At 43.8% G+C, this 13,060-nt stretch overlaps 1 protein-coding gene across 1 annotated transcript in view; it reads left to right on the forward strand.

Annotated features, from left to right (window-relative positions):
* The window catches only part of LOC124622792 (myogenesis-regulating glycosidase-like), a 51,204-nt gene that overhangs the window by 16,733 nt on the left and 21,411 nt on the right, over positions 1-13,060 (forward strand). Inside the window, exon 2 of the mRNA XM_047148585.1 lies at positions 7,381-8,369. Within this exon, the coding sequence (XP_047004541.1) occupies positions 7,381-8,369 (989 nt within the window). The remainder of the gene's footprint in view (positions 1-7,380; positions 8,370-13,060) is intronic.

Genomic DNA, 13,060 nt, shown 5'->3' on the forward strand with positions numbered 1-13,060 from the left:
TCGACAAGGATGGCATCTTCCAACTGGACGACTGTCCATGTCACAAGATCAGAATTGCGCTGTAATGGCTTGATGACCGTGATAGTTACGTCAACGTCTTGGTCACCAGTTAGCGCGATCTGATCCCGATCGAACACATCTGTGATGCTGTCGGACGCTAGGTTCGAGCCTACAAACGATCGGTCAGTAATTTGCGGGAACTGTGTGATTTTTAAGTAGATATCCGCGGCCACGTATCACTGGAAACCTTTAGGACTTTTTTGAATCCATGTCATGCAGAACGGCTTCCACAGATAGACAGCAGTAGTAGTTATTCAAGGAGAAGAGGGGGGGGGGCTGTTTTGGAGAGTAGACCAGATAGCGAGGTCATCGGTCTTATCGGATTAGGGAAGGACAGGGAAGGAAGTCGGCCGTGCCCTTTGAAAGTAATCATCACGGCCTTTCCTCGGAGCGATTTAGGGAAATCACGAAAACCTAAATCAGGATGGCCGGACACGGGATTGAGCCTCGCTCGGTTCAAAGATAGACCAACAAGTTATTAATAAGCTGATCATAAAGTTTCTGCAAAGAGAAGAACACAATAATAAGGCCATTTGTGCACAATTTAATATACCCTACATGTAAAATAACTAGAAAATTCAAGAATAAATAGAAGTTGCCTACATGAGTAACTTAGATGTTCTGGGAGAAGTGAAGCAAATTAAATCACTTAATAAAAACAAGTCTTCCGGTCAGCACTGTATACCAGTTATGGTGATGCAGCAGTTTCATATTAACAGTCATATACAACCGCTTGCTCGAGGAAAGATTTGTACCCACAGACTGGAAAGCTACCCAAATCACACCAATATTCAAGAAAGGTAGCAGGAGTTACCCACTATATTACAGGCCCACCGCGCGACCGATACGGTCACAGTTTCGAATCCTGCCGCGGGCATGGATGTGTGTGATGTCCTTAGGTTAGTTAGGTTTAAGTAGTTCTAAGTTCTAGTGGACTGATGACCTCAGATGTTAAGTCCCATAGTCCTCAGAGCCATTTGAACCATTTGAACAGGCCCATATCGTTAACGTCGGTGTCGGTATGCAGCAAAATTTTGGAGCATGTATTGTGTTAGAACATTATGAATTAGCTTGAAGAGAACAGTATATTGGCACATAGTCAACACGGACTCAGAAAACATCGTTCTTGTGAAACACAACTAGCTGTTTACACACGCTAATTGTTGAGTGCTATTGGCAAGGGATATAAAATTGATTCCGTATTTCTAGTTTCCCAGAAGGCTTTTGGCAATTTACGACATAAGCGACTTGTAGTGAAACTGCGTTCTTGTGGGATGTCCTCTCAGTTATTTGATGGGCTTCGTGATTTCCTGTCAGAGAGGCCACAGTTCGTAATAATTGACGGAAAGTCGTTGAGTAAAACAGAAGTGATTTCTCGCGTTTCCCAAGGTAGTGTTACAGGCTCTCTGTTGTTCCTTATGTATATAAGTGATTTCGGAGACAATCTGACCAACTTAGGTTGTTTGCAGATGATGCTGTCCTTTATCGTCTAGTAAAGTAATCAGAAGATCAAAATAAACTGCAAAATTATTTAGAAAAGATATCTGTATGGTGCGAAAATTGTTAGTTGACCGTAAATAATGGGAAGTGTGAGGTCATCTACGTGAGTGCTAAAAGGAATCCGTTAAACTTCGATTACACGATAAATCAGTCAAATTTAAAGCCCGTAAATTCTCCTAAATACCTAGGAATTACAGTTGCGAACAACTTCAATTGGAAAGAACACGTAGAAATTGTTGCGGGCAAGAGTAAACCAAAGACTGCGTTTTATTGGCAGGACATTTACGAATATCTACTTAAGAGGCAGCCTACACTACGCTTGTCCGTCCTCTTTCGGAGTACTGCTGCGGGATCTGGGATCGTTAACATATATAATTAATGGAGTACGTCGAGGGAGGGCAAAGAAGAGCAGAACGTTATATATTATCGCGAAATAGGGGAAAGGGTGTCATTAACATGGTATAGGATTTGGGGTGGACATCATTAAAACAAGGGCGTTTTTCGTAGCGGGAGAATCTTCTCACGAAATATCAATCGCCTAGCCGGCTGGAGTGACCGAGCGGTTCTAGGCGCTACAGGCTGGAGCTACGCGTACGCTACGGTCGCAGGTTCGAATCCTGCCTCGGGCATGGATGTGTGTGATGTCCTTAGGTTAGTTAGGTTTAAGTAGCTCTAAGTTCTAGGGGCTGATGACCTTAGTAGTTAAGTCCCATAGTGCTCAGAGCCATTTGAATTATCAATCACCAACTTTCTCCTCCGAGTGCCACAATATTTTGTTGACACCGACCTCGTAAGGAGAAACGATCATCAAAATAAAATAAGGAAAATCATAGCTCACACGAAAGGATATAGGTGTTCGTTTTCTTTCCGCGCACAGTTCGAGATTGGAATAATAGAGAGTAATGTGAAGGTTCGATGTAACCCCTACCAGGCACTTATGTGTGATTTGGGGAGTATCCACGTAGATGAAGATATGGATGAAAATCTCTGGAGCTAGATCTCTTACACTACTAAAAGTGGAGTGGCCGAGCGGTTCTAGGCGCTACAGTCTGGAACCGCGCGATCGCTACAGTCGCAGGTTCGAATCCTGCCTCGGGCATGGATGTGTGTGATGTCCTTAGGTTGGTTAGGTTTAAGTAGTTCTAAGTTCTAGGGGACTGATTACCTCAGAAGTTAAGTCCCATAGTGCTCAGAGCCATTTGAACTACTAAAAGTAATGTAGCTCTCTCATATGGGGCTAAGAACACTGATACACCTTAAGAAGTTACATTACACAATAGACACATATTCACAAAGACATAATCAGAAATATTCGACTAAGCACGTCCATTGTCACGATAAAAAATAATTTGCTGGCTTATGTGTGTACGCTCATTGGTGAAGAAAAGGTATTGGTAGAAGAGTTGCAGAGTGTCCTTTCATAAGTATTTTCTTTATTAACTGAATTCTCCGACAGTGACTACAAGAAGTTATTTAATGTGTTCTTGCAGAAAATAATACAAGTCTATTGCTGATTTTCGTTTTTTCGATAAATATTTCTTCGAGAAGGGTGGTCTTTGATTGGGAAATTACTTATTGGAGACAGTAGGCACCGTCACTATTAATGGTTTAGCTATATCAAAAAAATACGAAAATAAAGCTGTACACTAGGAAAGGTACGCTATCACTAGTATAATAAACAAGTAGCATAACTGGCATAAAACGTAAATGAGTTTCACCATAAAATTAAATGTAGTGGAGCAATTTAGAAAAAAAGAGATGCATAAAACTTGACAATAACTCGAAAGACTGTGAAACACAAAGGAAGTCTAACTTCAGTCATGTTTTGTAGATCCTACCCAGAAAGGGGACCTAGCGAGACGTAGCTCGAAACGGTTCAAATGGTTCTGAGCACTATGGGACTTAACTGCTGTGGTCACCAGTCCCCTAGACCTCAGAACTACTTAAGCCTAACTAACCTAAGAACATCACACACATACATGCCCGAGGCATGATTCGAACATGCGACCGTAGCGGTCGCGCGGTTCCACACTGTAGCGCCTAGAACCGCTCGGCCAAACTGTAAGGTGCGCGGGAGAACTTCTGGGATCCGAGTCTATACACACTAATGTGTACGCCTGAGAGTCTAATACCTGATTTCTGAATCTTTGTCTCAACATTCCGCTTTTTTTTTTTTTTTTTTTTTTTTTTTTTGGCCATCAGTCTACTGACTGGTTTGATGCGGCCCGCCACGAATTCCTTTCCTGTGCTAACCTCTTCATCTCAGAGTAGCACCTGCAACCTACGTCCTCAATTATTTGCTCGACGTATTCCAATCTCTGTCTTCCTCTACAGTTTTTGCCCTCTACAGCTCCCTCTAGTACCATGGAAGTCATTCCCTCATGTCTCAGCAGATGTCCTATCATCCTGTCCCTTCTCCTTATCAGTGTTTTCCGCATATTCCTTTCCTCTCCGATTCTGCGTAGAACCTCCTCATTCCATACCTTATCACTCCACCTAATTTTCAACATTCGCCTATAGCACCACATCTCAAATGCTTCGATTCTCTTCTGTTCCGGTTTTCCCACAGTCCATGTTTCACTACCATACAATGCTGTACTCCTGACGTACATCCTCAGAAATTTCTTCCTCAAATTAAGGCCGGTATTTGATATTAGTAGACTTCTCTTGGCCAGAAATGCCTTTTTTGCCATTGTGAGTTTGCTTTTGATGTCCTCCTTGCTCCGTCCGTCATTGGTTATTTTACTGCCTAGGTAGCAGAATTCCTTAACTTCATTGACTTCGTGATCATCAATCCTGATGTTAAGTTTCTCGCTGTTCTCATTTCTACTACTTCTCATTACCTTCGTCTTTCTCCGATTTACTCTCAGACTATACTGTGTACTCATTAGACTGTACATTCCACTCAGAAGATCATTTAATTCTTCTTCACTTTCACTCAGGATAGCAATGTCATCAGCGAATCGTATCATTGATATCCTTTCACCCTGTATTTTAATTCCACTCCTGAATGTTTCTTTTATTTCCATACGAGCACTTCGTTCTTGATCGTCCACTCTTATTATTCCCTCTTGGTTGTTGTACGTATTGTATATGACCCGTCTCTCCCTATAGCTTACCCCTACTTTTTTCAGAATCTCGAACAGCTTGCACCGTTTTATATTGTCGAACGCTTTTTCCACGTCGACAAATCCTATGAAAGTGTCTTGATTTTTCTTTAGCCTTGCTTCCATTATTACCCGTAACGTCAGAATTGCCTCTCTCGTCCCTTTACTTTTCCTAAAGCCAAACTGATCGTCACCTAGCGCATTCTCAATTTTCTTTTCCATTCTTCTGTATATTATTCTTGTAAGCAGCTTCGATACATGAGCTGTTAAGCTAGTTGTGCGATAATTCTCGCACTTGTCAGCTCTTGCCGTCTTCGGAATTGTGTGGATGATGCTTTTCCGAAAGTCAGATGGTATATCGCCAGACTCATATATTCTACACACCAACGTGAATAGTCGTTTTGTTGCCACTTCCCCCTATGATTTTAGAAATTCTGATGGAATGTTATCTATCCCTTCTGCCTTATTTGACCGTAAGTCCTCCGAAGCTCTTTTAAATTCCGATTCTAATACTGGATCCCCTATCTCTTCTAAATCGACTCCTGTTTCTTCTTCTATCACATCAGACCTATCTTCACCCTCATAGAGGCTTTCAATGTATTCTTTCCACCTACACCTATCTGCTCTCTTCTCTCCATTTAACAGTGGAATTCCCGTTGCACTCTTAATGTTACCACCGTTGCTTTTAATGTCACCAAAGGTTGTTTTGACTTTCCTGTATGCTGAGTCTGTCCTTCCGACGATCATATCTTTTTCGACGTCTTCACATTTTTCCTGCAGCCATTTCGTCTTAGCTTCCCTGCACTTCCTATTTATTTCATTCCTCAGCGACTTGTATTTCTGTCTTCCTGATTTTCCCGGAACATGTTTGTACTTCCTCCTTTGATCAATCAACTGAAGTTATTTCTTCTGTTACCCATGGTTTCTTCGCAGCTACCTTCTTTGTACCTATGTTTCCTTCCCAACTTCTGTGATGGCCCTTTTTAGAGATGTCCATTCCTCTTCAACTGTACTGCCTACTGCGCTATTCCTTATTGCTGTATCTATAGCGTTAGAGAACTTCAAACGTATCTCGTCATTCCTTAGTACTTCCGTATCCCACTTCTTTGCGTATTGATTCTTCCTGACTAATGTGTTGACCTTCAGCCTACTCTTCATCACTACTATATTGTGATCTGAGTCTATATCTGCTCCTGGGTACGCCTTACAATCCAGTATCTGATTTCGGAATCTCTGTCTGACCATGATGTAATCTAACTGAAATCTTCCCGTATCTCCCGGCCTTTTCCAAGTATACCTCCTCCTCTTGTGATTCTTGAACAGGGTATTCGCTATTACTAGCTGAAACTGTGGTGTCACCGCCAGACACCACACTTGCTAGGTGGTAGCCTTTAAATCGGCCGCGGTCCGGTAGTATACGTCGGACCCGCGTGTCGCCACTATCAGTGATTGCAGACCGAGCGCCGCCACACGGCAGGTCTAGAGAGACTTCCTAGCACTCGCCCCAGTTGTACAGCCGACTTTGCTAGCGATGGTTCACTGATAAATTGCGCTCTCATTTGCCGAGACGATAGTTAGGATAGCCTTCAGCTACGTGATTTGCTACGACCTAGCAAGGCGCCATTATCATTTGCTATTTATCTTGTGATGCATGTACCGTCAGACAGAAGTTCACCAATTATGAATTAAAGTTAAGTATTCCAGTAGTTATTTACGTTCTTTGCTACTATAAATTCCCTTAACTGTTCCAGACCTCACGCCAGCCTGCGTGAGCTTCAACGCGTGCCTTTCGGCTATCTCCTAGTGGCTTGGCAGTCTTGCCAAGTCACAACAGAAACTTGTTACAGAACTCAATTAGTCTTTCTCCTCTTTCATTCCTTGTCCCAAGCCCATATTCTCCTGTAACCTTTACTTCTACTCCTTCCGCTACAACTGCATTCCAGTCGCCCATGACTATTAGTTTTTCGTCCCCCTTTACATACTGCATTACCCTTTCAATATCCTCATACACTTTCTCTATCTGTTCGGTAGGTATAGCACTCATTTTGTAATTAAAAAAAAGCAGTATGAAGTAAACGGAAGATTCCGTAATGTATATCAAGACTAAGTATCCATGATGTGGTATAGCTTTTAAGTCACAAGAAACAAACCATATGTCTCACTACTCGTTATTATCAGTAGAAGACATATTTTTCATTGCGTTGCAGAGAAGCATGAGATATTTTGATTTCAGTGCTGAGCGAAAATGTGTGATTTCGACATGACAAATAGATCTGTTACGTATGTACTGAGAGTAAAAAAAAGTCCTTTGATCAAATAATTTATTTTTATGTAATGACAGAAGTTGAGTTATGATGGAGGAAGTTCGTAATTGCTGCCGACAGCTATCAAAATTGATATCTCAGATAATGTGTGTGTTATCTTCTCAGCCCCCTGTTTTTTTCTAGATGGGTTGGCTTCCATGCTCTAGCTTGTACTGGATATCTACGAATGCTGTTAGGGCATGTGTCACTTGATAGACAACACAACCTAGAATATTTTCCAACTATTTGCTGTTCATCACTTCAGCATGTGATACGCCTTTCTCTATAATTTCATTCACAGAGTAACATCATTAAATGTTTTAAAATTTTTGGTATGACCTGTACTTTTGCATGTTATACGCGGTCCTGACTCTATACTTGTAAATAAAATGACTAACTACATGTTGCAGATGGCCGTGAGGTTGACCTGGGCTACATTCTGACACCCAGCGACGAAGGCCTTCCTACGGCGTGTTCTGAGAGTGACTCTGACGAAGACTGCTTCCACTTCAGTAGGACTAAAATAACCGTCCGCAGGAACGAGAGAGTCAGCCAGTGTGCTACCTTCAGGCAGTGGGTCAACTCTTCAACGGCAGTCCTCACCAGTTGCCAGAACCACTCGGGTAGTCACATCTTTGGAGGCCTCGAGCAGTACCGGCAGTACTGGCCCATAGAGAACAACGTTTACAGCCAGTATTCGTACGTGACCAAACAATCAGACCACGTCGGAGTTGCTGTGCGTTACTGGTTGTTCTCTGACGGGAGATTCGTCCATATTCCAGCTCACGTCCCTCTTTTCATCGACCAGAATACCAACGATTCGGTCGACGCTTTGTGCTTCATTGCGAAGAACCAGGATCCGTACCCGTTGGAAAGACCGCTCACCGTCTTGGAGTGGGACCTGTGCATGTTCGACGATGCGAGGCAGGCCCACGAGTTCGCCGTGCGGAACTACCTGGGCACGCCGACGGGGATCCCAGACGAGCGTATGACCACACACCCCATCTGGTCCACGTGGGCGCGCTACAAGGACGACGTCGACGAGATGAAGGTCAGGCAGATGGCCGCCGAGGTCCTCGCCTATGGATTCAACAACAGCCAAATAGAAATAGACGACAACTGGGAAACCTGCTACGGAAGCTTCGAATTTAATGCGACCAAGTTCCCTGACATAAAAACACTCACAAATGACCTGCACGCTTTAGGATTCCGTGTAACCCTCTGGATACATCCGTTTGTGAATCGCGGATGCGAGCCCTACCTCTCGGAGGGAATGGCGAACGGCTACTTCGTAAATGACACTAACGGTAGTTCCAGTACTAATTGGTGGAATGGAGTCGGCCATATCATCGACTTCACTAATCCTGAAGCAGCAGCGTGGTGGGCGAATCGACTCTGGGTAAGTACCATCATTTCAGGTTCCTAGTTTCTTTGACGCATCTGCACTCATAAGCAATAGTGTTAGAGGCAGCTTCTCTGTAGGACTTCCTGTTGTCGCTATGTCGGCAGCGGCGTGTCGCAGCGAGGACTCTGCGAGAAACTATATCCTTTGGGCAGTAGGCTGACCTATGGCCGATCAAACGCCGCCAGTTACTCATGGATATTGCTCCCGATAGCGTAATAGAAGTCTGCAATATTGCAGAGATCAGAATATATGGGTGGACGGTGGGGACTCTGTTCGGAATCAATAAGGTGGTGCGCTGCCTTGCTGAAAAATCGCCTTTGGGCTACCGTTAACCTACAAACGGACATAAATGATCGGACCGAAGGTTCTGTGTTATCGACCTTATACAGACGTCAAATGGTAAATTTTCCACCAGTATTCGCCAGGATAATCCTAGGTCACCGGTAGGTGGTAAATGACTGCCGCGAAGACGATGTCCTTGTCCTTATATAGCCGAACCAGTGGTGGTGACTTCAGTGACAGACTATTTTACAACAATCCGTTCTGTGCCTACCGCGTCCACTTCACACCACTATTGCAGGATCCCAAATTTCACCTTCAAACTCCAGCTTTAATACGCTCTTGCGGAAATCACGGTCCGTATAATGGCAGAGCCGTCGTACAGTGAGCGTTGTCTGACAGACCTAATGATAACAGTACTCAAAAGTATGGTATAGACCATGTGCATAAGCAGTTTTGGATCCCAAATTTACCATGAAAGGCCACATGAGTTGTCATTATTTTACTGAGACGGTAAAGACCCATTTAACACTGCAGCGGGTCAGAGTCCGACAGTACTTTTGCTCACCCCTACATCTACAACATCCACATACATGCATAGTGTACTATCTTGTGCATGACAAAGGGTTATTTTCACTATTGTAAGTTATTTGGCGTTGTGAAGCGAGACGTCAACGAATAATTATGGTACGCAAGAAGAGATCGTGTCAACAATCCCAGAACACAAAAGTTCTAGAGGAGACGATTGGGAAGGTCCGTCTGGCAGGTAGGAGATGCACAGTCGTTGCTTTAGTGCGAAACCAATGTCATCGCTTTGACTATCATCGTTTGCCTCCCGGTCAATCTGGTTTTAACTTTAAGATGCCGCGGTGTGTCTGTTGAAGTCGGTGGAAACGTTCATATTCTCCATGAGAGAACTGGATTCTGCGTTGTCTGCGGCACATGACGCATCACCTGCTAGCGATAGGATATATTACAGTAAGTTGTCGCATTTCACAGGGAGGAGGGAAGAAAGACTTTTCGCTTTTTCTTAAATTTCGTTTGTTTCCAGCCTCCAGAAATGAAGTAATTTAAATATCCCTCTTTAAACCTCGGTATGATCATACATTTCTAATTTGTTAACGTGGTGTAGGCCTTTCCAGCCGTATAGGAAAAACCTTGGTTCAAAAGGTTAATAACCACCTTGTATGGGCAGCTCGTAGTCGTTATCAGTGTGGTCTTAGTGGGAGTGAACCCACTTTTTTTGATGCTGCAATCCTGTCTGAAGTGACCATACAACAGGTATTCCTGCTCAGGCTTCACTTGACGGGTGTATTTTTTGACATCAAGCCAAACAGGAGTCATACCATGACTGGTGTCCACGGGAACGTATTTGCAAATTCTAGAAGGATTTTTCTGTTGGGCACCAGTACACGTGTCAGAGACCCATCCGGCTGTGAAAGGAAGAGTGACCGGCAGAGGTGTTCAGTGAGCTGTGGTTGCTGAAACCAACTACCCGGCTGTGTCGTGTCTCATTATATGCCACATTTCGAGTGAGTGTGATAGTTCGACGGAAGAGCAGAAACAGGTTTAAGTAGGGACATGTACTCTCTTCTAGCTGTCGATGGGAGCAGAAGTGTTGGAGCTGTAAACTAAGCTTTTAGGGTGAGGCTTTAAGGTGGTGAATAGTGGCTATCTAATTCTTGTTTAGACCATTAATATACCAGCCTCACTTATTTGTTGTATTATTTTAGATATGTCCATTGATTACCATTTAAAATTTCAGTAATTATGGTAAATATGATTTTTATGAATGGTGGGCTCCATGTGGTTCCCAACTGGTTGCTGCATATTTGGTAGCTTTATGAATATGATTTTAGCACGTGCGTGTAAACTTTCCCGGCGTATACTACTGACGGAATCTTCTCGGACTTGCAGCCAGGTGGCTGCGTTGAAATCCCGCAGTGTGTCACCATATTCTGGCGAAGCTACCGGTATATAAGCCCAAGAAGATTTCGTCATCAATTTGCATTCATATACGTTTGAATTACTACACTCATACTCATAAATTAAGGATAATGCTGATACATGGTGAAACAACGCTCTGGTGGACCGTTTTCGGGTTTAAATCACCTCGGACTATGACCATGCGGTGCATTTCACCTGCGGTCGTCACACTGTGATGCTGGCAACAGCCCACATACGCAGAGGTGTGTTGGTGCATGTCAGAGTACGGAGCAGCGAGTAAGTGTGCAGACGTTTTCAGAAGTGCTAATGGTGACTGTGTGTTAAAAATGGCTCAAAGAACACATATTGATGACGTTATGAGGGGTAGAATACCAGGGCGACTGGAGGCTGGTCAAATACAGTAGGTCGTAGCACGGGCCCTCCGTGTGCAACAACTTGTGATTTCAAGAGTATGGCAACGATTCCAACAGACAAGAAACGTGTCCAGGCGTTACAGTACGGGACGTCCACAGTGTACAACACCACAAGAAGACCGACAGCTCACCATCAGTGCCCGCAGACGGCCACGGAGTACTGCAGGTAGCCTTGCTCGGGACCTTACCGCAGCCACTGGAACAGTTGTCTCCAGACACACAGTCTACAGACGACTGAACAGACATGGTTTATTCGCCCAGAGACCTGCAAGGTGCAGTCCACTGACTCCTGGTCACAGGAGAGCCCGTAAAGCTTGGTGTTAAGATCACAGTACATGGCCATTGGAACAGAGGTCCCTGGTTATGTTGACAGAAGAGTCCAGGTATGGTCTGAACAGCGATTCTCGTAGGGTTTTCACCTGGTGTGAACCAGGAACCAGATACCAACCCCTTAATATCCTTGAAAGGGACCTGTATGGAGGTCGTGGTTTGATGGTGTTGTGTGGGATTGTGATTGAAGCACGTATACCCCTGCATGTCTTTGACAGAGGAACTGTAACAGGTCAGGTGTATCGGGATGTCATTTTACACCAGTATGTCCGCCTTTTCATGGGTGCAGTGGGCCCCACCTTCCTCCTGATCGATGATAACGCACGGCTCCACCGAGCTGCCATCGTGGAGGAGTACCTTGAAACAGAAAGATATCAGGCGAATGGAGAGACCTGCCTGTTCTCCAGACCTAAACCCCATGCTCTCGGTCGACGTATCGCTGCACTTCTTCAAACCCCTAGGACACTTCAGGAGCTCCGACAGGCACTGGTGCAAGAATGGGAGGCTATACCCCAGCAGCTGCTCGACCACCTGATCCAGAGTACGCCAGCCCATTGTTTGGCCTGTGTACGTGTGCATGATGATCATATCCCACATTGATGTCAGGGTACATGCCCGGAAAACAGTGGCGTTTTGTAGCACATGTGTTTCGGCTCGGTTTTCTCAACTTATCACCAATACCGTGAACTTACAGATCTCTGTTGTGTGTTCCCTATGTACCTATGCTGTTAGCGCCAGTTTCATGTAGTGCCACATTGTGTGGCACCACATTCTTCAATTATCCTTAATTTATGAGCATGAGTGTAGATGCGTGAGTGTCCATGATAGGTATGCGATACCGGGTCAAATAATATGTACCTTTTGAAACAGCAGAAAAAGAATGTCGCTGAGCGTCAACAATGCGCTATAGGAAAGTAAAATTATAGTGGCCTCCTTTGCACTGCGTCTGCATTTAGTAGTTCTTCGTAGTGATCTGCAGTGCTCTGTTGTCGAGGTAAAACGTTATTCTGGTGATTCGATTAATATTTGGACAAAATACGAGAGACATAGATTGCAAAAGGAGGTAGCGTCTCCCTGTCAGGAAGAGATACGTGATCTATAATTGCCCAGTGACAAATTTTAGTGGAACTTTTCAGCGTGAAGTCTATTGTGCTCTTTGTGAGACTTGGAGGAACCCTGGTTCAATAACATTAAACTGCAGTTCTCGAACCAAAATATCATTCCTCTCAAGTTGGATTCTCCATTACCCCATTCACTATGAACTAACATCGATGTGACGAAGAAACGTCGTAATGGACTATGGTAAAAAGTGATAAATAAGAGAACTGAAATGTTTCAGATGTGACGTTAAAAAAGAAAGCTAAAAAAACAAATAGACTGATAATATTGTTACTGAGCAGATTATCCACAGAATCGAGAAGGAAATGCATATGTGGAATAAACAAAATTGAAGACTAACTGAAAAGCTGTAAAAATATTCAGTTCTCGATAAGATTTCAAAAAGATGGAAAGACTAACAATTTGCTCCAGTGTTTTAGAAACGTAAAACTGCCAACTTCACAAAACGGAGAAAAGGTAGTATTAATGAGTCACAGTTAGAATCGGTCAACACGTACGTGTACTTGAGCATAACAGTTTATGGGATTGTGAAATGGAATGACCCCATAGTCTCAGTCACAAGTAAAGCAGGTGGCAGACTGCGTTTCATTGGTGTAA

This window comes from Schistocerca americana, chromosome 7 (genome assembly GCF_021461395.2).
Source record: "Schistocerca americana isolate TAMUIC-IGC-003095 chromosome 7, iqSchAmer2.1, whole genome shotgun sequence".
NCBI lineage: Eukaryota > Metazoa > Arthropoda > Insecta > Orthoptera > Acrididae > Schistocerca > Schistocerca americana.